At 43.9% G+C, this 25,922-nt stretch overlaps 1 protein-coding gene across 3 annotated transcripts in view; it reads left to right on the top strand.

Moving 5' to 3' along the window:
• The first annotated feature begins 3,288 nt into the window (after nucleotides 1-3,288).
• The window catches only part of smpd4 (sphingomyelin phosphodiesterase 4), a 72,247-nt gene continuing 49,613 nt past the window's right edge, over nucleotides 3,289-25,922 (top strand). For 2 of the 3 annotated variants that reach the window (XM_078553781.1, XM_078553780.1), the window contains exons 1-6: nucleotides 3,289-3,450; nucleotides 5,544-5,630; nucleotides 6,288-6,430; nucleotides 9,518-9,593; nucleotides 18,709-18,817; nucleotides 20,342-20,394. In XM_078553781.1, the coding sequence (XP_078409907.1) occupies nucleotides 3,412-3,450; nucleotides 5,544-5,630; nucleotides 6,288-6,430; nucleotides 9,518-9,593; nucleotides 18,709-18,817; nucleotides 20,342-20,394 (507 nt within the window). In that variant the 5' untranslated portion in view covers nucleotides 3,289-3,411. The other variant, XM_078553782.1, reaches the window with a different exon arrangement.

Here is a 25,922-nt window from a genome sequence, read left to right as displayed (position 1 = left end):
CTACCTCTGTCCACAACACAGCAGACAACTGACAATGAGAAAGGAAAGTTTCAGTTCAGTGATAAGTTTTAAAAAATCCACAATTTTGAGTAATCACATAAGAGGATGTTTCCATTTAAACCTCTTGGCATATATTACTGTTAGGGTTGTTGCAACAAAAACATAACACAAGGCCTTCAGGAAAGCATAGAGCACATATTGAAACTTCAGAGGAAGAGTGAGATTGATGGCATAGCTGTGTCCAGACTTGAGTTTGACGACATCCTCAGGAATCCTTAAGAAACAAAATCAGCTATGAGTACAATTAAACAATTACTATTTCGGGGAAGCTCCCAATGGTAAGAATGAGACAAGAGATACAACTTGTGAATCAATAAGTGTGCGTGCTCTGTGGGATTGGACTAGAGTCCAAGGCTGCAAACACACTACCCCATTGTTATTCAAAACCCTGTTTGTTCAACTCAGTTCCTCCATAAACATCCATCTCCCAAGGATTCTGTTGTCAGTTCTAAGTCAGAACAGAGAGAAATCTAAGCCTTGCTTCAGACACTTGAAAGCAAAGATGAATGTGCCTACTAGCAGAGAACTGATTAACTATCCCAAGTCAGACAAAGAATAAAGAAATGGTCACAGGTCAGACATGCTGATCCGTCACACTGATATTGTACAGCAACTTGCATTTCTTATGCTGAACATGCAGTGATTTATTGGAGACCTGTTAAAATATTCCTTAACCCCACAGCTGCAGGCATGCTGGTCCTCAGCTTTCGTCAAAGTTGCTTCTCCAATTCACAGCGTAAGGAGCCTGAAAAATGTTGTGTTCAGTGATTGCCACAATGCAAATGAGAAGTGTAGTGAGCTAATAACGTTCAAGGTGCTGTTGTGCCTTTATAAACACTTAAATTAGATGGAAGCGAATGCCAACAAACACTTGATCAAAATCTTCCTGAGAATTTAACCACCTTTTCAGACCCACTCAAAGTGCGAGGCGAAGCATTTCTGGTGTTTGGATTGTAGTCAAGTGTGGAACTGTAGGCTCCAAATCCAAATTTGGCCAAAAGATCCATTTGAACCTGGTTCATTTGCTAGTGCACCTGAATGAAAAGAGCACAGAGGTCACTAGGTCTTGTGATTGGAGGTTGCATTTGATCTCTCCAGTTGTTCAGTCAGCTAAAGCACCTTCATTGATTCCATAGTACCTATGGGAGCCCACCCTGAACTGAGAGCGTGTTCCTGCAAGACATCTCAAAACAATTAAGATTTCCTAGATATGATCGACTCATATCATGAAATGCATGTTCTTCACCATGGTCATCCTTTCAGAATGCTCAAAACATTTTCAATCTTCGAGTGGGACACAGTAAGGCATAGATGGAAATTCTACTGCTATGTCAATCAACAAAATGAATCTAACACAGGACCTGATCCTCCTGTTGCCCATGGAAGCAAGGTACTAGCTGTTTCTATTTGTGGTCTTTATTAATGAAATACAAATCCTGTTGAGCCAATATTATTGGTAGATCTTCAAACAGTGCAGCAACAAAAGCAAAATCTTCCAGTGTGCACAAACAATACTGATAAGAGACAGATTCTTGTCCTCACTCCATGGAATCCCTAGATAATGATGATGTTTTGTCTAATTACTAAACACATTGTCAAACATGCCAAGTAACTTGGAATTAATAAACACCAATGAATGAACACAAACCTAAAGAGCCAAAAATCAACAGCTGTTCCAACACCTTTCCATCATAACTTACCCTCGCAGGGATATTTCCAGGATCACCCATTGTTGATAGAAATTCCACTTCCATCTGACCTGAACAAAGCCATCAGTGTACAAGTGAGCAAAACTGAGGGCATGGATTGGGAAAACTGCCAAGCTCGATTGGAGAAGAAAACAGTACCAGGATGGGAGTAGGAAGGGAGGTAGGGAAGAATAAAGCAAATAGAGGTGAACAACAGCCTGCATTGGGAAGGTTGCCAACCTGAACTGGGTTGGACAAACTGCAGTTTTGCTGAAGAAAGATAGATCCCAGCTTGGATAGGGTGCAGATAGGTGAAGAGCAACTGGTTTAAAGGGGTTTGTGGGGGGGGGGGGGGGGGGGGAGGTGTAGGAATAGAAAGATGATTATCAGCTTGAACTAGATTTGAAGGAATCACTTTGAAAAGGTGGACTGCCTTTGTGAACTGAGATGAGGGCTTAGGTGTCATAAACTACTGAGGGACCTCAAGTGATGGTGTGGTTGGCCAGTTAAAAAAATCCAAGATCTGTATTTTCCTCCTTCAAATTAAAAACAAAATCAATCAACTTTAAAATATAAAATGCTTATTACAAGGTTACTTATTTTTTAACAAAATTAAATTTTCTTTCATGGGGATATACTCAGGCACCCCTGCAACACGCCATGAATTTTGTATGTTCAAGGTGGGCATTTCCCTTCTAGGTTTTCATACGTTTGTCATTTACACTAACTGCTTATGATACAAACCCCTCTATCTCCTCCCTATCACTGCACAGGGCAGTTGCTGAATTACCAGCTCTTTGGAGGGACGCTGCATTTCATCTGGCAATTTTTACTACACTGGCAGGAAGCACCTATAGTTATTTACTGTATAAAGTCACCTCATTACACTTGGAGTAAACAATTTATACCTCAGCCCTGTTGTTCTGAGATGGTCCTTCTCCACCTTGGACTCTCGGCATAATGCTTGACTACACCAACCACCCCAATCTCACTCTCACCCAATTCTTATCCCCACTCTGCTCCTGGCCTGTAGTTACCACACTGCCAACTTGCTCAGGGTGCTGAGACGAACTCCCTCATTAGCACTGCCTGGCTTTTCACTACAGTGCCAAATCACCGCCATTACCTCATTCCCCTTCTCCCCGAGCCGCTCGAGCCCGCGCTTTATCCACCCAATCAGCAACTCTCCCCAACCCAGCTTCAACCAATCGGCAGCGCTCGCTAAACGGGTCTGATCCAATCAGCAGCCGGCTCCGGCCAAGGCCCATCCAATCAGCAGCTGGCTCAACCCCAGTGTGGTCCAATCAGCAGTTCTCTATCGCCACGCTCGCCTCTCCCTCGGCTCTTACCCTCTCCCCCAATCAGCAACTCTTTTGATAACCATTCCCCTCTTCACCAATCACAATCTCTCCCTCATATCTTTCCCCCCCCCACCCCCCCCCCCCCCCCCACCTCTCCCCTTCAACCGTCAGTTCGTCCACATTCTCCCTTTCCTCCAATCCGGATTCTCAGTCTGTGTCATGTGATGTTGTTGATGTCGCAGTTTGATGACGGAAGTTGGCGCGGCGGATTGAAGCTGGCGAGCGGCACTGGGCTCTGGCAGGCGGTGCAGGGGAAGCTGTGTGGCCGCTTGTTACAGCGCGCCCGGCCCTGTGGGGAGACCATGGCGGCCCTGCCCATGCAGCAGCCCAGCTACCTGCTGGTGAGTGTGCTAGTCTGCTCACTGAGCCCTTGTTTAAATCCTCCGCCCTCAAACAGATTGTAAACTATTTATATCCGTGTCAACTGAATTCAATGTTAAAACACTGAGGATACTGGAAATCTGAAATTAAAAACAAATACTAAACTGGTAGGGAAACTATTGGGAAAAAATTCTGAGGGACAGGATTAATCTCCATTTGGAGAGGCAGGGATAGATAGTCAGCATATCTTTGTCAGGGGGAGATCATGTCTAACAAATTTGATTGAATTTTTTGAGGAGGTGAATAGTTGTATAGATGAGGATAGTGTAGTTGATGTAGTCCACATGGACTTCAGTAAGGCTTTTGACAAGGTCCCGTAAGGGAGATTGGTCAAGAAGGTAAGAGCCCATGGAATCCAGGGCAATTTGGCAAATTGGATCCCAAATTGGCTTAGTGGCAGGAGGCAGAGGGTGATGGTCAAAGGTTGTTTTTGCGATTGGAAGCTTGTGATGTGTGGTGTACTGCAGAGATCAGTGCTGGGACCCTTGCTGTTTGTTGTGTGCATTAATGATTTAGATGTGAATATAGGAGGTATGATCAGTAAGTTTGCAGATGACTCAAAAATTGGTGGTGTTGCAAATAGTGAGGAGGAAAGCCTTAGATTACAGAAAATATAGATGGGCTGGTAAAATGGGCAGAGCAGTGGCAAATGGAATTTAATCCTGAGAAGTGTGAGGTGATGCATTTTGGGAGGACTAACACGGCAAGGGAATACACAATGAATGGTAGGACCCTAGGAAGTACAGAGGATCAGAGAGACCTTGGTGTACACATTCATAGATCCCTGAAGGCAGCAGCACAAGTAAATAAGGTGTTTAAGAAGGCATATGGGATACTTGCCTTTATTAGCCGAGGCATAGAATATAAGAGCAGGGAAGTTATGTTGGAGCTGTATAAAACGCTAGTTAAGCCACACCTGGAGTACTGTTTACAATTCCAGTCGCCGCACTATAGGAGGGATGTGATTTCACTGGAGAGGGTCCAGAGGAGATTCACCAGGATATTGCCTGGCTGGAGTGTTTCAGCTATGAAGAGAGACTGGATAGGCTAGGATTGTTTTCCTTGGAGCAGAGAAGGCTGAGGGGAGAACTTGATAGAGGTATACAAAATTGAGAGGCATGTATAGGGTAGATTGGAAGAAACTTTTCCCCTGAGCAGAGGTGTCAATAACCAGGGGTCATAGATTTAAGGTAAGGGGCAGGAGGCTTAGAGGGGATTTGAGAAAAAAAAATTTCACCCAGAGGGTGGTTGGAATCTGGAACACACTGCCTGAGGGGGTGGTAGAGGCAGGAACCCTCACAACATTTGAGAAGCATTTGGATGAGCACTTGAAATGCCATAGCATACAGGGATACTGGCCAAGTGCTGGAAAATGGGATTAGAATAGATAGGTGCTTGATGGCCAGCATGGACACGATGAGCCGAAGGGCCTGTTTCTGTGCTGTATAACTCTGTGACTCTGAGGTCTGGTAGTATCTGTGGAGAGAGGCACAGAGTTAACGTCAGGACAATGATCAGAATTCGAAAATGTTGGAAATCAGCTGCTTTTAAACACAGTGAAGAGCCAGGATAATGTAGTTCGGAGGGTGGCAGGTAAAGAGCAAAAGGGAAATACTGTTATAGAGTGGAGGGAGGGCCAGGAGTGATCCACATCACACAAGCAATGGTGGTGCAAGGCAAATGCTGGTAGTAATGAGACAGGTCTAGAAAAATAAAACTTGTTCCAGAGAAAGGAAGGGGAGTGGCTGTATTGCTCTTTCAGAGAGCCAGCATGGACTCAGTGAGCTGAATGGCCTCCTTGTATACTATGACCATTCTGTGGTTCTAGTCTATAACATCTGATTTCTCGCTACTTGTACCCAAAGCTTTTCGTTTCATTGTGTTGTAATTTTCCGGAATTAATTTCTCTTATGCTCTTTGGCTCCTTTGAAACATCTCACTACTGAATTTCTCTCGCACTGGGCTTTTTACACTCCAGTTTCTGGTTATATTCAGGGTTAAGACCCTTTTCTAAAACAGAAAGTGAAGGAATAAAAGTATTGTCTTTTTACAGGCTCTTCTTAAAGCAGATGGTGCGAACAAACCTCAATTTCAAAGATGCTATGAATTGTCCAAAGTGATAGAAGATTATTCTCCCAAGGTATGAAGCCACTGTGTTAACTTTGTTTCTCTTTAGTGCCAACTGTCAATGACTTTTCCACTAGTTTCACCACACTTTAGCTTTTAATGACGAGCCTATTCCACCACAGGGAAATAGTTGGACCTGATCCACACTTTCACTAACCCTGCCCCCACCAGGCCATAAGCACATTTCCCTTCTGGCAGCTGTGGTCTGTTGTAGTACCCTCTTTGCTGAACTTGCTGAGAACTAATGGTAAGGATGGAGAATGATCAAGCCCACACACTGGATGGATGGACTCGCAATGAGTGTCAACCATTTAAAGCAGATGAGGATAAATTTCTTCACTCAATGTGTTGTGAATCCTTGGAATTCTTCAACCCAGAGAGCTGTGGATGCTCAGCTTTTGAGCATATTCAAGACAGAGAGGGATAGATTTTTGGGTATTAACGATATGAGGATAGTGCGGGTAGGTGGAGTTGACTTAGAAGATCAACCCTGATCCTGTTGAATGGCAGTGTAGGTTCGACGGGTCAAATGGCCGCCTCCTGCTCCTATCCGTGATGTTCTTATGCATTTCCCCATCGGTGGAGCCTTATTTTAAAGTATATCTTTAGCCTTTTTAGCAACATTTTGTTATTGAACTGCTTTGTGAACCTGCTTTACATTTGCTTCCAGGAGCTCCATTTGATTTTCCCCTGGCTGATGGAGAGTGTGTTTGGTAACCAGGATGGAAGTGTTCCCGGTTGGAACATACGGTATTTGCAAGGTCGAGCAAGTCCAACTGAATACGCTGCTGTGGTTGATTTCTTGGATCCCAGGTATGGCATTTCTCGTTTTCTTCTCAATAGGGTAGGATAGAGCTGGAGACTAACTCCCAAACTAAAGTAAAGCAGTTAACCTTCCTTGTGTGCTGCCTATTTCTCTAACTTCTTGATTAGTGTGACCTGATTCCTGGCACCACCAGGAGGTTAAAGCAGCAGCACTGTAGGCTAGTGATCTCTGCACAGCTTGAGCTCAACTCTTATCTTTGATTTGTCAAATCATCCCTCCTTCCTCAATGTCCCTTTAGCCCCCAGATTGAGGAAGTGAACGTCTCTATTTAATGGCTGTGAGAATGCTATGAAATAATAAATGTGGCTGGCCTCAACTCCTTGGGGATACAAGTATACAATGCTGAAATACCTACACATTGTTGTTCTTGATCAAAAGCACCATGGCTAGTGTGATAAATAGATCGTTTCTCTAAAGGTGAGCCTCAAGCAGCATAGGGAGACCACCACATTATCAATACAGCTGTACCTGACCTGGGAGTGCTTGATCAAGCTAGGTGGAAAGAGTATTTGATATAATAGCCTGTGTTAACTTGCTTTTCTGATAACACGTAGATAAAAGCCACTAAATAAGGAAAAGCTTGCATTTCAATAGTGACTTTCACAAAGCCAAAGTGCATTATAGCTAATTAAGTGCTTTTGAAGTGTAGATATTTTAAATTCTTTCACAGAATGTGGGCATCACTGGCCAGGCCAGCATTTATTACCTACACCTGATTGAGCTTGAGAAGGTGGTGGTGAGCTGCTGCCTTGAACTGCTGCAGTCCATGTGTGTAGCTACATCCATAGTGCTGTTAGGGAGGGAGGGTCTGTTGCAATGTAGAAAACAATACTAGCTGAAGATCAGTGTGTTAATCAGCTTCATGTTCCTTATTCTGAGGCTGTGTATGTCAGGGGACATTGATTTGATTCACTGGGGCAAAATGAGATTGACCATTAATTTCCCCTTCTGCCCATTCCAGCCTGTTAATTGTATAAATTAAAGATATGCAGGTGGAGGGCATTCATTAGATAATTACTTGGGGACACATATAGAGACACACTTATTGACACTGGTGGTGGTGGGTTGTCGAGTTAGAAGCTAAACATTTGTAATGTTTCACTTTGGATAAATTGAAAACTGAGTAAAGATTGACTTCTGGTCTCTTTCTTCACCAACTTGTCATCAAAACATCCATCTAAGTCACTCCACCTTCAAAAATCTCCTTTTCCCCCTCATGACCCACCATTCTTTTGGTGGTTTTAAGACAGCTTGTTGCACTCTGGGTCCCCCATGGTGCTCAACATGACTCAGACTGAATCTTCCAGTAGCCTCTGCATAATTTTATTAAATATAGTGTTTATAAAATCAAGAACACAATACTGTGGAGGCTGGAAATCAGAATAAAAGAAAATGCTGGAAAAGCTCTGGCAGCATCTGTGGAGAGAGAAAGTGTATATGAAAGCACCGTAGTTTTTTTTAATGTTATGTTGGGTACATAATTCTCATCTTCAGTGAGAATATTTTTGAGTTTGAAAATCAGTGAAAGATGTATTACACAAGATTGTGGTTATATTGACACTTCATGTTAAAACTTTATGAATTATGCTTTCAGATGCTGTTTACTGTTTGCTTCTGTCATGTGTCCATCAAAAGTTAAAGTTTAACATTGAGTAATACTTTGTATTGTTCCTATTCTCTTCCTGCTCGTGGCAGTGTTGAACTGCTGCTGCGAGGAAGAGAGGCCTTTCCCAGTCTTTCAGGCGATGTGCAACCAGAGGGATCATAGACCAGATCCTTCTATATTGGAGAAGCAACATCTCGCATGAAGTTATGTGAGCTGTTGGGACAGGGGTCAGGGACTTTAGGCAACAAGGAAGAGGCAGGCTGTAAATTATCCATAAGGGATAGAATGAAATACTAAAGACAGAAACATAGATCGTCAAAACAGAAGATAGCAATTGGCAAACTGTTTCACATTAAACACATGCAACCACAAGAAACCCACAGTTTGTTCAGCATCTGAAGAGGAGATGATCAGTTCTGACTGATCTGATTGGTTTTCTCAGTCACAGCAAGTTACTGAGTAGCTTATTCTCAATAAATTGACCACTGAGGCAAGCCCATCTTTCAAATACATTGTGTTCGAACTGGGGTATGGAAAGAATTAATCGTAGACCTGATTAACCTCCCTTGTATCCACAATGTGTTAGTATGGTGGTAATTTGGTGATCCATTATTGATCACTCGTCCTTCTCCCTTCAGTCAGATGCTGAATATTTCCCCCATAGTGAGTGAAGACCAAGTGTGGACCAGAGTGCGTAAGTGTAACTCAGAGCTGGTTTTAAGTCACACTACCCTTACTTGTATATTTCGTTTATAAATTCCCATTTATAATGCAAACTGTCTTTGTAAACTTGTCATGCTGTATGCTTCACTTTAAGGAATGAATCCAAAAAGTTCAGAGACAAAATGGCAGATTTTTATGCAGATTTGTTTGGCAGGAATATTCACTTGAGTAACAACTGACACATTGGAAGAAATCTAATTTTATAACAATCTTCTCCCCTTCTGTCCTCAAGATATTGGCACTTACTGAAGAACAGATGCTGGGACCTTACACATCATCTTTGGGAGAACTCCATATCATGGATGTGAATCTTTTGATTCTGTGACCTGAACCCTATTAAATATTTGGCTTCTGGCCACAATTCACAGTTCAACAAGATCATTATCTCATTGCTGTTTGTGGAGCTTGTTGTGCACAAATTGGCTGCTGCTTTCCTACTTTGCAGCAGTGACATTTCAAAAATACTTAATTGACTTGTGGATTGTCCTGTGGTTGTGAAGGGCACTGGGAGAAAGAAAGACGTGCATTTATATAGCGCTCTTCACTACCACTGCACATCTCAAAAGTGTTTTACAGCCAATTAAGTACTTTTGAAATGTTCACTGTTGTAATGCAGGAAACACTGCAGCCAATTGCGCACAGCAAGCTCCCAGTTATATTAATGCAAGTTTTTTTTAACTCTCCACTATCTCAGTGCCTGTTTGACATTAATGACAATTTCCTCATTTTTTCTTGTGTTTAACAGTGGCCCAATGATGAAGTTAGTTTATAAACTCCATGCTGAAGATTATAAGTATGAATTCCCAATCGCTTATCTTCCTGTAAGTATGGAGAACTACAGTGGATGATTCTACTGATTCATAGTGTGTTCAGGTGCAGATTGATAACATTATTTAAATACATTATAACATTTTAAATGATTATATAGTAACCATGTCAGGCAGGATGATGTACATTACAGAATAAGAATGTGCAGTTGGTGTCATTATGAGCTATGAGGACCAGGAGACCCTAGGTTCTACCAAAAGATCAACTGAACTGTACTTGTATGGACACCACATGAAGGTATCCATCATCACTATCAGGTCAAAATCCAGGAACACTTCACCTAAAGCCATCAGTGGGAGCCCCATCATCACAAGGTGTGCAGCAGTTCAAGAAGAATGTTCATTCACCAGCAACTTGGTATGTAATGGCAGCACATTCCAAAAATTAATTTTTAAAAAGCGATTAGGCTAGACAATCTTGCCCACATTTGAACAGTCTATAACAACCATTCTGTCGGCTCAGGAAGATGAAGACAGGCGCCAAGGGAAATTGATGGGCAGGAAAAGACCAACCATGCTGGTATGCACCCCAACCCCATGACTTCTCACCCACCTTTACAGCTGTGTAATCTCCTAGGAGAGGCAAAAAAGCAGGGCATAAGGGAAAAGATACTCAGGGGAAATTCCCCTCCGTGCTGAGCCAATTGAAGCCAGTCCAGGATATCATGTGGGTCGAGTGTTCTCTGTAAAAACACTGACTTTCTATATGATATGATCTCTGCCCCATTCAGGAACCGATCCCGCTCCCTCGAAGGCAGAGAGTCAGCACCAGCTGGCATTATGTTCCAGAGACTCTGTTCTCTGGGAAAAGAGTCCCCCAACATCCCATCTGTTCCTACTTTCATAGTTTAAACTCATGACCCTGCTCCTCCCCAATCTGTTAAACTGGAATAATCTATCAATAGGGAGACTATACAGCCCTTTCATTACTGTATGCAACTCTGTCTGGTCACCTATCAATCTACAAAGCTCTAAAGTAAATGGACTGAGGTCCTTGAGCCTGTCTGAGTAGCTGAGTTTCTTTAAGTTGGAATTATTCTCGTAACTTTCCTCTGGACCTTCTTTGAGACCACAGTATCACCCACCATGTTGGGGGACCAAAACTGGACTTTGTACTTGAGATATGGTCTGATCAGTAATCTGTAGAGTCAAAATGGTGTCTTTTGACTTTTACTGAATGATTCTATCAATACAACACATATCTTTAGCTTTAGCTATGATTTCTCTACATTGGTCATGAACCTTCAGTGTATAGGACACCAAGATCATCTCTCTCAACCCCATTCAGTATTGTTTCCTTCAAGTAAGTGTATACTATGTTGGTCCTAACAGCATACATGACACTACATTTATCTAAACTAAACATCCATGTACCATTCGGGGATGAGAAATTTCCATGGTTTGGCAGAATTCCAAATTTTGCATCACAGAAAGTTGCCTTTTTAAAATTTTTTCCGACCTCTGCCTGGCCCAGGGGAACTGTCACTCAGCCCCTCTCTTTTTAATCTGCCACCATCTAAGGCCCCATTACTGATGGAGCGACTCAGCTCTGACCCAACCGCAGCCTGCCACTTGGCTTCAGGTTCTGGCTCCAGCCTGGGGAGGAGGGATGTGGGGAGGAGATTTCAGCCAGCTGTAGCCTCTGCCATATCCCACACTTGGTCACAGTCGCCTCTTTGCAGCACCTCTGGCTTGGCCTACTCTGGACCCCGGAGCAACCCACTGAAAGAAGAGGCTGTGCTCCTTGGTTCCTGTCCCAAGGGAAGTGATATGCCCTTCCCCGGCAGTGGATGTTATAATGCGTTGGTCATTCAGTGAGTAAAGGAGGAATCTGGAGCGTCTTTCTTTTAACCGGTTCACATAATGCGCCAACCTTTCCCAGATTAGTAACAGCTGCTCTTTCTTATGACTAGTGCATGTATTTCATTGTGACAGGAGCCACTGAGGAGGAGCCGCAGCCGCCCTCTGATAGCAGGGGCAGCGGCAGTGAGGCGGAACCAAGTCCAGGCAAGGTGGAGAAATCCAGGTGTGGTTTGGTGGAGGGGCTGGGGAAGGGAGAGGGGATGAGTGAGTGGGTCTAGGTAGGGGGTGAAGGAAGGGTATGAGTGGGGGAGGGAGGGGATGAGTGAAGAGGATTGGGTTTGAGAAGAGGGACTGCTAAGTGCGTATATGGGATGAGGCAGGATGGGAAGAAGTGCATCTGTATGGGTTGGGAGAGAGAGGACTTCCATTGAGTCTTCTGTCACCATGGAATAAGGAGAGCTTGGCTAAAGCCTCCATGAGTGTATAAAATAACATTTACAATTACCTTAAAAAACACTTTTCTATTTATATGATCTATGATCATATGTTGATCTATAATGTGAGAGCTTTAACAATAGCATACTGAATGTTGCAATGCTGCTTTATTGCTGGCGTCTGGGGTCACATTAATTTTAAAGCTTTTATTCACAACCCATGAACGAATGTTTGTAGGCATCGCTGGCAAGGCCAGCCTTGTCCACCCCTGATTGCTCTTGGGAAGATGGTGGTGAGTTAAAATGGAGTGACATTAGAAAATAGTTTGTACATAATCCACCAAGGTCATGTTCTGGCATGGACTTCACCCTGTACTACATGCATTAACTGCAGTGAATGCTGAAATGCTGAGGTCGCTTTGGTGAATAGGTACAAATGCGTTGGCCTTGATGGTAATAGAAGGTAAACAAAGGGAAAACTAATAATTCCATCCATTTGAAATGGCTTGGAAGCGTTTGCATTTGTAGTCCATGTCCAAATGCAGCAAGACCTGGATAAAATCTAGGCTTGGGCTGACAAGTGGCAAGTAACATTCGCGCCTCACAATGACCATCTCCAACAATAGAGAATCCAACCATCGCCCCTTGATGTTCAATGGCATTACCATCACTGAATCCCCCACTATCAACATCCTGGGGGTTACCATTGACCAGAAACTGAACTGGTCTCGCCATATAAATACTGTGGCTACAAGAGCAGGTCAGAGACTAGGAATCGTGCAGTGAGTAACTCACTTCCTGACTCTCAAAAGCTTGTCCACCATCTACAAGGCACAAGTCAGGAGTGTGATGGAACACTCTCCACTTGCCTGGATGAGTGCAGCTCCAACAACACTCAAGAATCTTGACACCATCCAGGACAAAGCAGTCCGCTTGTTTGGCACTGCACCCACAAACATTCACTCCCTCCACCACTGACGCACAGTAGCAGCAGTGTGTACCATCTACAAGATGCACTGCAGGAATTCATTAAGGCTCCTCAGACAGCACCTTCCAAACCCATGACCGCTACCATCTAGAAGGACAAGATCATCAGACATGGGAACACCACCACCTGGAAGTTCCCCTCTAAGTCACTCATCATCCTAACTTGGAAACATATCGCCGTTCCTTCACTGTCACTGGGCCTAGATCCTGGAACCCCCTTCCTAACAGCATTGTGAGTGTACCTATACCACATAGACTGCCACAGTTCAAGAAGGCAGCTCGCCACTACCTTTTCAAGGGCAACTAGGGATGGGCAATAAATGCTGGCCCAGCCAGCGATGCCCACATCCCGTGAATGAATAAGAAAAATATTTCACTACAGATCATAAAAAGTGCTATAATTACAGGACTCCTTGTCACAAAATGCTGGAGTTGAGGTGGCAGGGTGTGGTGCCGGAGGTCAAAAGGGCGGGCGGGGTGGGGGGGTGGAGGTTGCCGGAGGTTGGAGGGGATTTGTGTTAGGGGGCAGGGGGTGGTGGTGAGATTGGTGTTGTGGGTGGGGGGGAAGGTGACGGGGAGTGGCAAAGCCTGGTTGAGATGGCGGGGGGAAGAGGCATCGGGGGAGCGGTAAGGTCTGGTCAGGACAGTGGGTGGGGAGGTGTTCTATGTCGCGGAGGGGTGAGGTTTGGTTGAGATGGCATGGGGAGGTGGTGTCGGAGGTCAGGGTGGTGAGGTCTGGTCGGGATGGCGGGGGGAGGGTTGTGGGGTTGGGTAGCAGTTTCAGGCATTGGTGGGGGGACAGATCGAGTCAGGCTGTGGGGAATCCCATGGGGAGTTGCAAAGCAGGATGGGAAACACCCTGTTGTGGGGGTAGTCAGGGGTGTATGTGGAGTTGGGGGTGTCCTGTGGAGGTTTAGGGGTTGGACAGTCTGTGTCTTTACAATAGTTACACAGAAGTTAGAAGTGGTTTTAATTCTTATTTTTCTGAGTGACTATTTGTGTAACACAGCTGGAACCATCCAAAGTTTGCGATTTAAATTACATTTTCAGACGGTTCCCAGAGCAGGGCGATTGCCCAGAGGAAGTTTGAACTTTTGGGCAATTACCTTGCAAACCTTTATCTTTGAAGCTATGAGAGGGGTTCATCAGCGCATCTTTGGGGTGCCTCCACATCTGACACTGGAGAGCTCGGAAGTTACAGCCCAATATGTCTTCAGGATGGGCCACATCTGTTAACTACAATATAACTTTTTAACTGTGAAATTGGAGTAAATTCCTAACCAGCATTTCAAATTTTTACTGACAACACACGATTCTATCTAGTGAAGTGACCTAGTATGAGGAAACTTTTCTGAACTCTCAGAAAGCCTTTGATAGACAAATTCCCTCATCCTCTACCCTAGTGACTTCATAAAAAAAAATGCCATGTTTATTAGACATGGCTTACCTTTCAGATGCTGTGTTGGGAATTTCTAATGGCCCAGTGATTATAAAAGGCATCTCATCTTTTCTAAGATCTTCCTAATAATGGATGTCAGGCTGATAGGCCTGTAGTTCTCTGGTTCTGATCTGAACCTTTTTCTGAAAATAGGAATTACATGAGCTAGCTTCTAGTCGAAAGGAACTATCCCTAACTCTATTGAGCTATTTGAAGATGTGGGCAGAGGCTCACAGCGTACCTGTCCCATCTCCTTAATCAGCATTTATAGATATTATCTGGGCATTGAGTTTCCTTGGTCTATCCAAAATTACATTACTGAACAGTGTTAAAAGAACAGGTAGTACTGACTAGCCCTCATCTGGAACTAAAGCATCATCAACAGAAGTATACACTGATTCAGAATAATCATTTGGGAGCTTTGCCATGACCTGAGAATCGGTATGAATCTGCTCTGCAGTGTCCTTTAGTTGCACTATTCTGCCCTTAATGATCTTTTGACATAGATCTAAAAAGCCTTTGCTGTGACTGCTGCATTTACACACCATCTTCATTTGCAGAGATCTCTTGTCTAATCTTATGGCCATTTTTGTCTTGTGTCCATATGTTTTATAATTTGTGTAACGTTAAGGTTCCTGCTCGTTGTGGACGGGAGAGGGTTTAATTAAAACAGCCCTGATTTCTCCCCTCTCTATCCATCTGTAAGCAAAAAGGTGTTTTGATTTTGATTTCCCCTTTTATAAGCGGTGGTGTTTTTCCCAACCCCTCAGTTTTGGTGTAATCCAATTTCTATAAATAACCCCGGAGCAAACTCGAGATAGGGTGAACTCAGAGGGTTAGTTTTTTTCGCATACACTCAAAACGCGGGAGGGGTGTCACTACATAGCCCCTGTGCTTTCATACAATAAGCAAGAGATAGAGAAAAACATTTACAGTGCGAAGACCACACAATAAAGAATTATTGTTTCACATGTGTCCAGAGTCCAGAATCGGAGTCTAATGAGGTATTCCTTCACAGAGGTCAGCAGGTTGAAAACTGATGCTGCATAATTCACTTTTCCAGTAGACATGACCTCCACAATGGGATAGGCATGCAGAGATGAATTAGTCTTGTAGTCAATGGTATAGAAGTTTAGAATTTTCTAGTAGAAACAGGATAGATTGGGGCCAGGCATTCAAACCTGGATGGAACCCCTTTCCTGAGCTGCTGCTTGATAGATGGAAAATGACAGACTGCTTTGCAGCTCCGCATGACAGTATAACTGGTTCTCCCAGCTGCGGGAGGTGGGGGGGGCGGAATGTCACATGACCCCCATTGTCCACTTTGGCTTTGACACACCCTTACGCCCTCACCTCAATGAATTTCGGTCTCGGCACGATGCTGAACTCTTCTTCCGCCGCCTTCGTCCATGTGCCCACTTCTTTGGGCAGGAGTCCTCTCCCCATTCAACGGATCCTTTTACCCGCCTCCAATATTCTCCCTCCACCTGGACCCCTCCCTCTGGATTTTTATCTGCTCTTGATCTTTTCATTGAGAACTGCCGGCATGACATCAGTCGCCTCAATTTCTCTGCTCCTTTCACCCACTCTAACCTGTCTCTTTCTGAACTTGCCGCATTCCGTTCTCTCAGGTCCAACCCTGACTTTGTCATCAAGGCCGCTGACAAGGGTGGTGCTGTTGTTGCCTGGCGCACTGACCTCTACCTCGCAGAGGCTAAGCGTCAACTTGCAGACACTTCCTCCTACCTCCCCCTGGACCATGACCCCACCACTGAACATCAAGCCATTGTTTCCAGGACTGTCACTGACCTCATCTTCTCTGGAGATCTTCCTTCCACAGCTTCCAACCTCATAGTCTCCCAGCCTCAGACAGCCCGCTTCTACCTCCTACCCAAAATCCACAAAGAGGACTGTCCTGGCAGACCGATCGTGTCAGCCTGTTCCTGCCCCACGGAACTCATTTCTTTCTATCGTGACTCCATTCTCTCTCCCCTTGTCCTGTCTCTTCCCACCTACATTCGCGATTCCTCTGACACCCTACATCATATCAACAATTTCCAGTTCCCTGGCCCCAACCGCCTCCCCTTCACCATGGACGTCCAATCCCTCTACACCTCCATCCCCCACCGGGATGGTCTGAAGGCTGTCTGCTTCTTCCTCGAACAGGGGCCCGAACAATCCCCATCCACCACTACTCTCTTCCGTCTGGCTGAACTTGTTCTCATACTGAACAATTTCTCCTTAAACTCGACTCACTTCCTCCAAATAAAAGGTGTGGCTATGGTACCCACATGGGCCTCAGTTATGCCTGTCTCTTTATGGGGTATGTGGAACATTCCTTGTTCCAGTCCTACTCAGGCCCCCTCCCACAACTCTTTCTCCGGTACATCGGTGACTGCTTCGGTGCTGCTTCGTGCTCTCATCTGGATCTGGAAAAATTAATTAATTTTGCTTCCAATTTCCACCCCTCCATCATTTTCACGTGGTCCATCACTGACACTTCCCTTCCCTTCCTTGACCTCTCAGTCTCAATTTCTGGTGATAGACTGTCCACCAATATTCATTACAAGCCTACCAACTCCCACAGCTACCCCGACTACAGCTCCTGACACCCCCTTTCTGTAAGGATTCCATCCTGTTCTCTCAGTTCCTTCGCCTCTGTCGCATCTGTTCTGCTGATGCCACTTTCCAAAACAGTTCCTCTGACATGTCTTCCTTCTTCTTTAACCAAGGTTTTCCACCCACGGTGGTTGACAGGGCCCTGAACCATGTCCGGCCCATCTCCCGTGCATCCGCCCTCACACCTTCCTCTCCCTCCCAGAAGCATGATAGGGTCCCCCTTGTCCTCACTTATCACCCCACCAGCCTCCGCATTCAAAGGACCATCCTCCGCCATTTCTGCCAACTCCAGCATGATGCCACCACCAAACACACTTCCCTTCACCCCCCCCCCCCACCCCGGTGGCTTTCCGCAGGGATCGTTCCCTCCGGGACACCCTGATCCATTCCTCCATCACGCCCTATACCTAAACCTCCTCCCACGGTACCTTCCCATGCAATCGCAGAAGGTGTAACACCTGCCCCTTTACTTTCTGCCCCCCCACCGCCCTCACCGTCCAAGGGCCCAAACACTCCTTTCAAGTGAAGCAACACTTCACTTGCACTTCCCTCAATTTAGTCTACTGCATTCGCTGTTCCCAATGCGGTCTCCTCTACATTTGAGAGACCAAACGCAGACTGGGTGACCGCTTTGCGGAACACCTTCGGTCTGTCCGCAAACATGACCCAGACCTCCCTGTCGCTTGCCATTTCAACACTCCACCCTGCTCTCATGCCTGCGTGTCTGTCCTTGGCCTGCTGCAATGTTCCAGTGAAGCTCAACGCAAACTGGAGGAGCAGCACCTCATTTTCCGACTAGGCACTTTACAGTCTTCCGGACTTAATATTGAGTTCGACAATTTCAGATCATGAACTCTCTCCTCCATCCCCACCCCCTTTCCGATCCCCCTTTTTCCAATAACTTATACTTTTTTTACAATATATTTTTTCCTTTTCCTTCCTGTTTTTAAATTTATTTCGATCTATTGTTTCATCCACCTGTTAGCCCATTTCAATCCCTTCCCGCCCCCCCCCCCCCCACCCCACCCGCACTAGGGCCATCTGCCACTAGCTTGCTTCCCTTAATGTCCCCATTAGCACATCCTTTCGATAATATCACCACCATCAACCCCCCTTTGTACTTTTGTCTATGACATCTTTGGCAGTCTCTTCTTGGCCTCCGCCTATCACTGGCCCCCTATCGAGCTCTCCTGTCCCACCCCCTCCTTCCAGTTTATATTTCATCTCATTTCTATATGTCTTAGTTCTGATGAAGGGTCATACGGACTCGAAACGTCAACTGTATCCCTCTCCACAGATGCTGTCAGACCTGCTGAGTTTTTCTAGGTATTTTTGTTTTTGTTGTGTATATTCCTTTCTCTGGGTTCCTGAGATTGTTACTGTTCTAACAATTAAGAATTTGAAAGGAAGGTTGCAGGGTCCTTTGTCCTTGCAGACAACTCAGCTCCAGTTGGCCAGGCTTGGTTTATGAAATTGAGATGGCCTTTGTATAATTTCCTTTGAATTTGGTCTCTGCAGTTCATAGGGTCATTAGCGTCTCTTCAGAGACAATGAGGCGCAAATTTCTTTAATGCTGTCAGATTAGCTCCTGTCGTTTGAAGGTCACAGCCAGACACGACTTCAGTCTTTTTAAAAGGTCATTGTCCCGTTTTAAAACTTTACAAATTAGCCATGATGATATTTTATATAAATATAGCGTGAATTCTTAGCCCCGTTACATTTCTGCAGAAGTTTGTGTGAAGGATAAACATGTAAACTATTTCACACTTGCTGCTCTGAGAATCTCAATGTTGACTAATTCTGGTCTGTTTGTATTTGAATAATTCAGGGTCCTGTGAAGGCTTCAATCCAAGAAGGCGTTCTACCTGATTTTCCACTGTATCATAACAAACTACAGTTTCCTCCCTCAGGACTGGCCAATCTCAGTCTCTCACTCAGTATCCTTTCACTAGATTGTATGTGGAGCTGAAGCCTCTGCCTTAACAGCATTGAATTGACACTTTTTTATGGTTTGTGTTACAGGATGTTGCTTCCCTTTATACATTGGAATAATGTGAATAGCTGGGCCTCAGGGCACTTTGGTATTTGTGCAGGTTTAGTCGAGGACATTTTCACATCTTTTTATGCTTTTAGAAAGAATTATTTGAACCCTAGTCACCATGCCTGGAAATGTATCTGCCAGCTCTGAGTGTTCACTGATGCTCGTGTCAATGCACCCATCCTGAACTGTCATAGTAGCAGTAACAAATATACATCATTAATTAAAATCACCCAAAATGCAAGCAGTTTCAGATCCCAGAATGGCTGTTTAGATAATGGCAATGTATTACTGAGCTACACAGATCCGAAAGCCCCAGCTGTGATCCCTGATCTATGTTGAGTGCAATGATCTGATCTGGGATACTGTAAGGGTGCTAATTGGTATCAATAGTCTGAAATAGTCCATTCATCCAAGTCATTAATATGGATTGTAAATAGTTGAGGACCCACACTGATCTCTGTGGCATTCCATTTGTTACAGTTTGACCACCCTGAAAATGACCCACTTATCCTGACTCCTGTTTCCTGTTAGTTAGCCAATCTTCTATCCATGCTAATATATCACCACAGCACCATAAGCCCTTGTCTTGTGCAGTAACCTTTTGTGTGGCACCTTAATGAATGCGTTTTGGCGATTCATACACATTACATCCACTGGTTCCCCTTTGGTCCACCCTGCTTGTTACATCCTCAAAGAACTCTAATACATTTGTCAAACATGATTTCCCCTTCGCAAAAGCGTGTTGATTTTGCCTGATGATATTATAAAGGACTAGAGGAACCTGCTTGCATTTGTATTCAATGCCTCCATTGATAAAGTCAAAGATCTTTTATGCTTTAACAGCTTTATCAACTTGCTCCTCACCTTTGATTTGTGTAAGTAAACCCCCAAGTTTCCAGGAACACTGCAACCTCAGATTTGCAAATGGGAAATGGTCACTCGGGGGTGCAGATAGTGCCCACTGGAGCCAGATTCCAGTAAGGAGGCCTGAATCCCTGGTGGCAGGTGTGAAAAGAGGTTAAAATTGGCCATAAAATGTTATTTGATTCTTCATCTCTGTTTGACAGATATGCTACACTGTTTTCACATTTGACTGTAAATAAACCTGGCCTGACCCCTCTTAAGGCAATTGAAGCATTCGGTTTTACTGGTGAACAATACTGTTCCTTCTTAGTAAAAGAATAAAGTTTCTTTAAAAGAAGGACACTGTTTCTGGACAACTAGGAGCCAATTATTAAATTAAAACTTTGTAACGATGTACAGACAGTGCTCCTCATTGTATGAAGCACTTTTGAGATGAAGCACTTTTGAGTGTTGGGATTAGCTCTTTAACAGTGAAGAGATAAGCCAGCAGTGGGGAGACTTTGATAGATCTGCTTTTTAAGTAGACTTGTTTTCAATCCTTAACCTGCACGACCAGATCCCTTTGAATACTATCTCTTCAATTTAGCTATGCACCTCACCACACCACGGGTAAGTTGGTATTGCAGAATGTGAGGCAGCACTGTTTAAAGGACAGGATAATCCTGCTGCCTGTGTCTTTCACCCACCACCAACAGTTTTGGCATGTCCTCTGTTGTGGTGGTTGCAGGAGGTATCTAATCTATAACACGTTGGCCCCACAAGACCAATAATTTGTCCCATCTCCATTCGAATGATTGCATAAATTTTACAACACAGAAACAGGTCTAACATCAGATGTGCCACATGAGCTTCCTCCCAACCTCCATAATATCTTGCAATTTCACCCCTACCTAACATTACCAGTTGCTGCAACCCCATCTATGCTTCATTAACTCTCTAGATTTGACGATTCCAAATGTCTCCCAGCTCCCACACTACAAAACTTGAGCTCGTCCAAAGCTCTGCTATGCATATCCTAACTAGCACCAAGTCCATTCATCCATTCCCCCAGAGCTCAGTGTTTTCAAATCCCACTATGGCCTTGCCCCTCCCTATCTCTATAACCTCCTCCAGCTCTACAACCTTCCGAGTTATCTGCACTCCTTTCATTCTGGCCTCTTGAGCATCTCTGATTTTAATCACTGCAATATTTGTATAACCTCTGATGTTGTACCATCCTCAAATTTTTTGTACCTTCTCCAATGTCTATCTCCTTTTTTTATAACACTGAGACCTCAACAGTGAAAAGTACTCTGATATAACCAAGGTTCGAAATAATGTCATTACAGTATAGATGCATGCCATTCTGCCCATCGAGCCCTTGCCTGCTCTCTAGAGCAACCCATTAGTCTAATTCCCTTGCTGTATTCCCACATGTCCTGCAAGTTTCTTTCAAGTGCCCACCCAATTTCCTTTTGAAATCATTCATAATGGCTGTGCCTTCAGCTGCGTGAGTCCTAAGCTCTGGAATTTCCTCCCTAAACCTCTCCACCTCTACCTCTCTTCTCCGTTCAGACACTCTTTGAAATCAACCTCTGACCAAATGTCTGCTTCTCTGTCCTAGTATGGCACATGCCACATTTTGTTTGAAAGGGCTTCTGTGAAGCACCCTGGGACATTTTATTGCAGTGATGGTGTTATATAAATACAAATTGTTGTGGTACTTCATCTCCCCCTATTAGCAAATCCTTTTATTCTTCCTGAAGTACTGATTTAGCTTCCCCTTATTAGAATCTGTGCTAATTGACTCAACTGTTCCATGTGGCAACAAGTTCCATATTCTCACCATTCAAGAGCAATGATTTGTATTTATGTAATGCCTTTTAATGTAATAAAACATCCCATAACGCTTCACAGAGCATTATAAAACAAAGCCTGACACTGAGCCACCTAAGGAGGTACGAGGGCAAATGGCCAAAAGCTTGGTCAAAGTAGGTTTTAAAGAATGTCTTAAAGGAGGAAAGTGTGACGAGAGGTTTAGGGAGTGAATTCCAGAGCTTAGGGCCTAGCCAACTGAAAGCACCGAAACCAATGGTGGAGCAATTGAAATTGGAATGCTCAAAAGACTCTAATTAGATGAGCAATATATTAGATATTTGAGGGTTGTGGTTGTTGGGGGAGATTATAGAGATATGGATGAGCGAGGCCAAAAAGGGGTTTGAAAACAAGGATGCAAATCTTAAAATCAAGGTGTTGTGTGACTGGGAACCAATGTAGGTCAGCGGATGCAGTGGTGATAGGTGAAGGGAACTTTGTGCGAGTAAGGACACGGGCAGCAAACTTTTGGATGACCTTAAGTTTAACTCAAGTAGAATGTGAGAAGCTGGCCAGGAGTGGGTTGGAATAATCAATCCCAGAGGTAACACAAGCATGAATGAGGATTTCAGCAGCAGATGAGCTAAGACAGGGCCGGAGATGGGTGATGTTGCAGAGGTGGAATTAGGTGGTCTAAATGATGGTGCGAATTTGTGGTGGGAAACTCAGGATCAGATATGACACCAAGTTGCAAAGTAGTTTCTCCTGAATTCCTTAGTGAATTTATTATTGACTATCTTATTTATGGCCTGTTTCTGATTATCCACAAGTAGAAATATCTTCTCTGTCTACCCAATCAATTTCCTTCATATTTTTTAAAGATTTCTATCAGGTTTTCACTAAAGTTTTAGACTTGGCAATCAGAAACATAATTTCTATATTTGCAGACAACACCAAGTTAGGGATGTAGTTAACACAGACAATTGTGACAAATTATAGGAAAACATTAATCAATTTACAAAATGGGCATTTGATTGGAATTGGGATTTTATGTACAGATGAATTGAAGTATAGGTAAGTATGAGGTGGTATATTTTGGTAGGAAGAATAAAGAGGCCACATACTGCTTAGATTAATAAGAGCCTGAATGGAGTAGAGGAGCAAAAGAATCCAGCGGTACAAGTTTACAAATCACTAAAAGTAGTGACGTAGGTTAATTAAACTCTTTAGCTAACCTAGCAATAGGGCTTATTTCTAGAGGTACATAATTAAAAAACCAAATTAAGGCAGACAAAGAAAAGCTGTTCCCAGATTTCAGGTTTTAGGCAAAAATGCAGGGGTTGTTAGAAAAAACTTTTTTTTTACACAGCAAGTGGGAATGAACTGGATCTCTGCCTTCTGAGCGTGGCGAAAGCTGAGACCATGTATGATTTCCATAGGAAATTGGGTGGGCACTTGAGAGTAGTAAACTTACAGACTGTGGGAATACAGCAAGGAAATTAGACTAATTAGATTACTCGACAGAAAGCTGGCATGGACTCAATGGGCAGAGTGACTCTAACTCTGATTGTATAGAGCCTTGGTTAGACCAAACTTGGAGTACTTTTCACAGTTCTGGTCTCCATGTTATGAAAATGAATATCGAGTCATTGGAGAAGATACATTGGAGAAGAATTTACGAGAATGACACAACAGCTGAGAGGTTATACAAATTGGAAAGACCGAACATGCTGGTGCTTGGTTGGTAGCACTCCTGCCTCTGATTCAGAGTGGGTTCAAGTCCCACTCTATGGCCAGAATTTTTCACAGACGTGGCGGCACCAGTCACCAGCTGGAAAGTCTGATCTGAGCTTGCCTCCACTGGGCTGGGAAGCCACAGCCAGATTTTACGGTTGTCAGGCAGTTAATTGCCTGAGGTCGTGGCTTCCACCTCCATTTGGGAGGAAGTCCTACTTCCAAGAGCTGCAGACCAATCTGAGGTATGGCAGCTCTCCAGTCCAGCCAGGAGCCATGGGAGAGGCAGGATAATAAGGTAAGTTGGGGCAACTTGTCAAGGCAGGCCCCAGGACGGAGGGGTGGGCTGGGGGAGAGTGGTGAGCAAGGGAGGTGGCCATTTCTATTCCATTGGGCAATACCCCAACCACCCCCCCAACCCCCGAGTCTGCAGTCAGGGGCCAGAATTTACCTGGTAAAATATCAGTGGTGCTGATGGTGGGAGGAGGCCCTTAAGAGCCTCAATTGGCCCAAGAGCCGGTGGGTCACTCATAACCTAGTCAGCTGCTGAAACTCTAGTGGAGGCAGTAGGTATCCACACCCCAGCACCCTGCCATCATGCCACCTCATTTTATACCTTCATTCCACCTGCCAGCCCCCTCTGGAGTTGTGTGGCAGTGGAGGGATGGGATTGTGTAGTATTGCAGCTTATGACTTGAGCACAGAAATTAAGGTCGGCACTCCAGAGCAATACTGAGGAAGTTCTACACTGTTGTAGGTGCCGTTTTTCAGATGAGACTTCAAACAGAGGTCCTGTCTGCTCTTTCAGATGGGTGTAAAAGATCCCATGGTATGATGAGCAGGAGAGTCATCCCCAGCATCCTGGTTAATATTTATCCCACAATCAACATTGGATTTTGTGTACATTGCTATTTGTGGGAGCTTACTGTGCACAAATTAGCTGGCATGCTTCCTACATTACAACAGTGACTACATTTCAAAAGCAGTTCAATGGCTGTAAAGCACTTTGACACATCCTGTCATTGTGAAAGATGTTTTTATAAACTCTTAAGTTTTTCTTTCTGGAAAAAAAGAGAACTCTTGAGAGTGACCTGATCAATGTTTTAAAATTTTGAAGGCGTTTGAATAGAATAGATGTAGAAAAAATGTTTCCATTTATAGGGCATTCAAAACTAGGGACCATAAATATAAGATGGATAATAAATCCATGAGAGAATTCAGGAGAAGCTTGTTTACCCAGAGTATGGTTAGAATGTGGGGTTCACTACCACAGGGAGTAGCTGAGGTGACTAGTATAGCATTTAAAGAGAATCTGGATAAACATCAGGAAGAATAGAATAAATGATAGTGTTAGATGAAGAGAAGTGTTAAGAGGCTTGTCTGGGGCATCAACGCTAGCATGGACCAGTTAGGGGGAATGGCCTGTTCTGTCAATTCGATGTAGGTTGCCCTCTGTGCTTTTTTGAGCAAAGATCCCCAGCCTGTTCAGTCTTTCCTGATAACTGCACTCTCAGTTCTGGTATCATCCTTGTAACACTCTTATTTATATTTACCCACTGCTTCCATATCCATTTTGTAAGATGGAGATGAAAACTGTACACAGAAGACTCTCTATAAGTTTAACATAGCTTCTCTGTTTTTCAAAAGTATTCCTCAAGAAACAAACCCCAGAACTTTGCATTCTTTCTAACATTTTTTAACCTGAGCTACTGCTTTTGATGTTTTTAAAATCTTTGCCCCTAAATCCCTTTGCCCCTCTACACCATTTAGATTCTTAAAGGACTTTGTGGCCTCCCTATTCCTCCTACAAACACCTCACCATTATGTTGAAATTAATTTGCCATTTACATGCCCTGTCTGAGAGTTCATTAGTATCTTGCATTTTGTCAGTCTTCATTAGTATAAAGGCAAAATACTGCAGATGCTGGAAATCTGAAACAAAAAATGCTGGAAATACTCAGCAGGTCTGACAGCATATGAGGAGTGAAAGACAAAGTTAATGTTTCAAGTCCATATGACTCCTCTTCAGAGCTAAGAGAAGTGGAAATGTGGTGAAATATATACTGTTTAATTTGTGGGGGTGGGGGGGGTAGACCAGGCCTTCTATCCGGTTTCACCTGCTCTACCCCCCTAAACAGTATAAATTTCACCACACTTTTACTTTCCTCTAGCTCTGAAGAAGAGACATATGGACTGAAAACGTTAACTCTGTCTTTCTCTCCACGGATGCTGTCAGACCTGCTGAGTTTTCCAGCATTTTTTGTTTTTGTTAGTATAAACTACACCAAAAATTTGGTGTCACTTCCAAGTTGAAACTGCTTCAGTTTCCTGAGTTTAAATCATTCATGTAAATTGTGAACAACAGTGGTCTCATTATCAATCCCTGTGAAACACCACTTCTCTAGTCTGAGTAAATACTAAACAGAGTAGAAGTTCAATGTGTTTCCTCTTTCATATCTAGTGGTGTTTGAGACACTGCCTATTTTTTCCACAACTGAATTTAAAGATTGTGCTCTGAGTTGTTTCTGTAACAAAGCCCCCTTTTCACGTGGGCAAATTTGAAACCTGACTCTACTCGCTATGTGGAGAATTGGAAGTACTGTGAATGT

This window comes from Cetorhinus maximus, chromosome 12 (genome assembly GCF_964194155.1).
Source record: "Cetorhinus maximus chromosome 12, sCetMax3.hap1.1, whole genome shotgun sequence".
NCBI classification, from domain to species: Eukaryota; Metazoa; Chordata; class Chondrichthyes; order Lamniformes; family Cetorhinidae; genus Cetorhinus; species Cetorhinus maximus.
The sequence above is the reverse complement of the archived record's forward strand: the minus strand, read 5'-3'. Positions and strand labels throughout refer to the sequence as shown.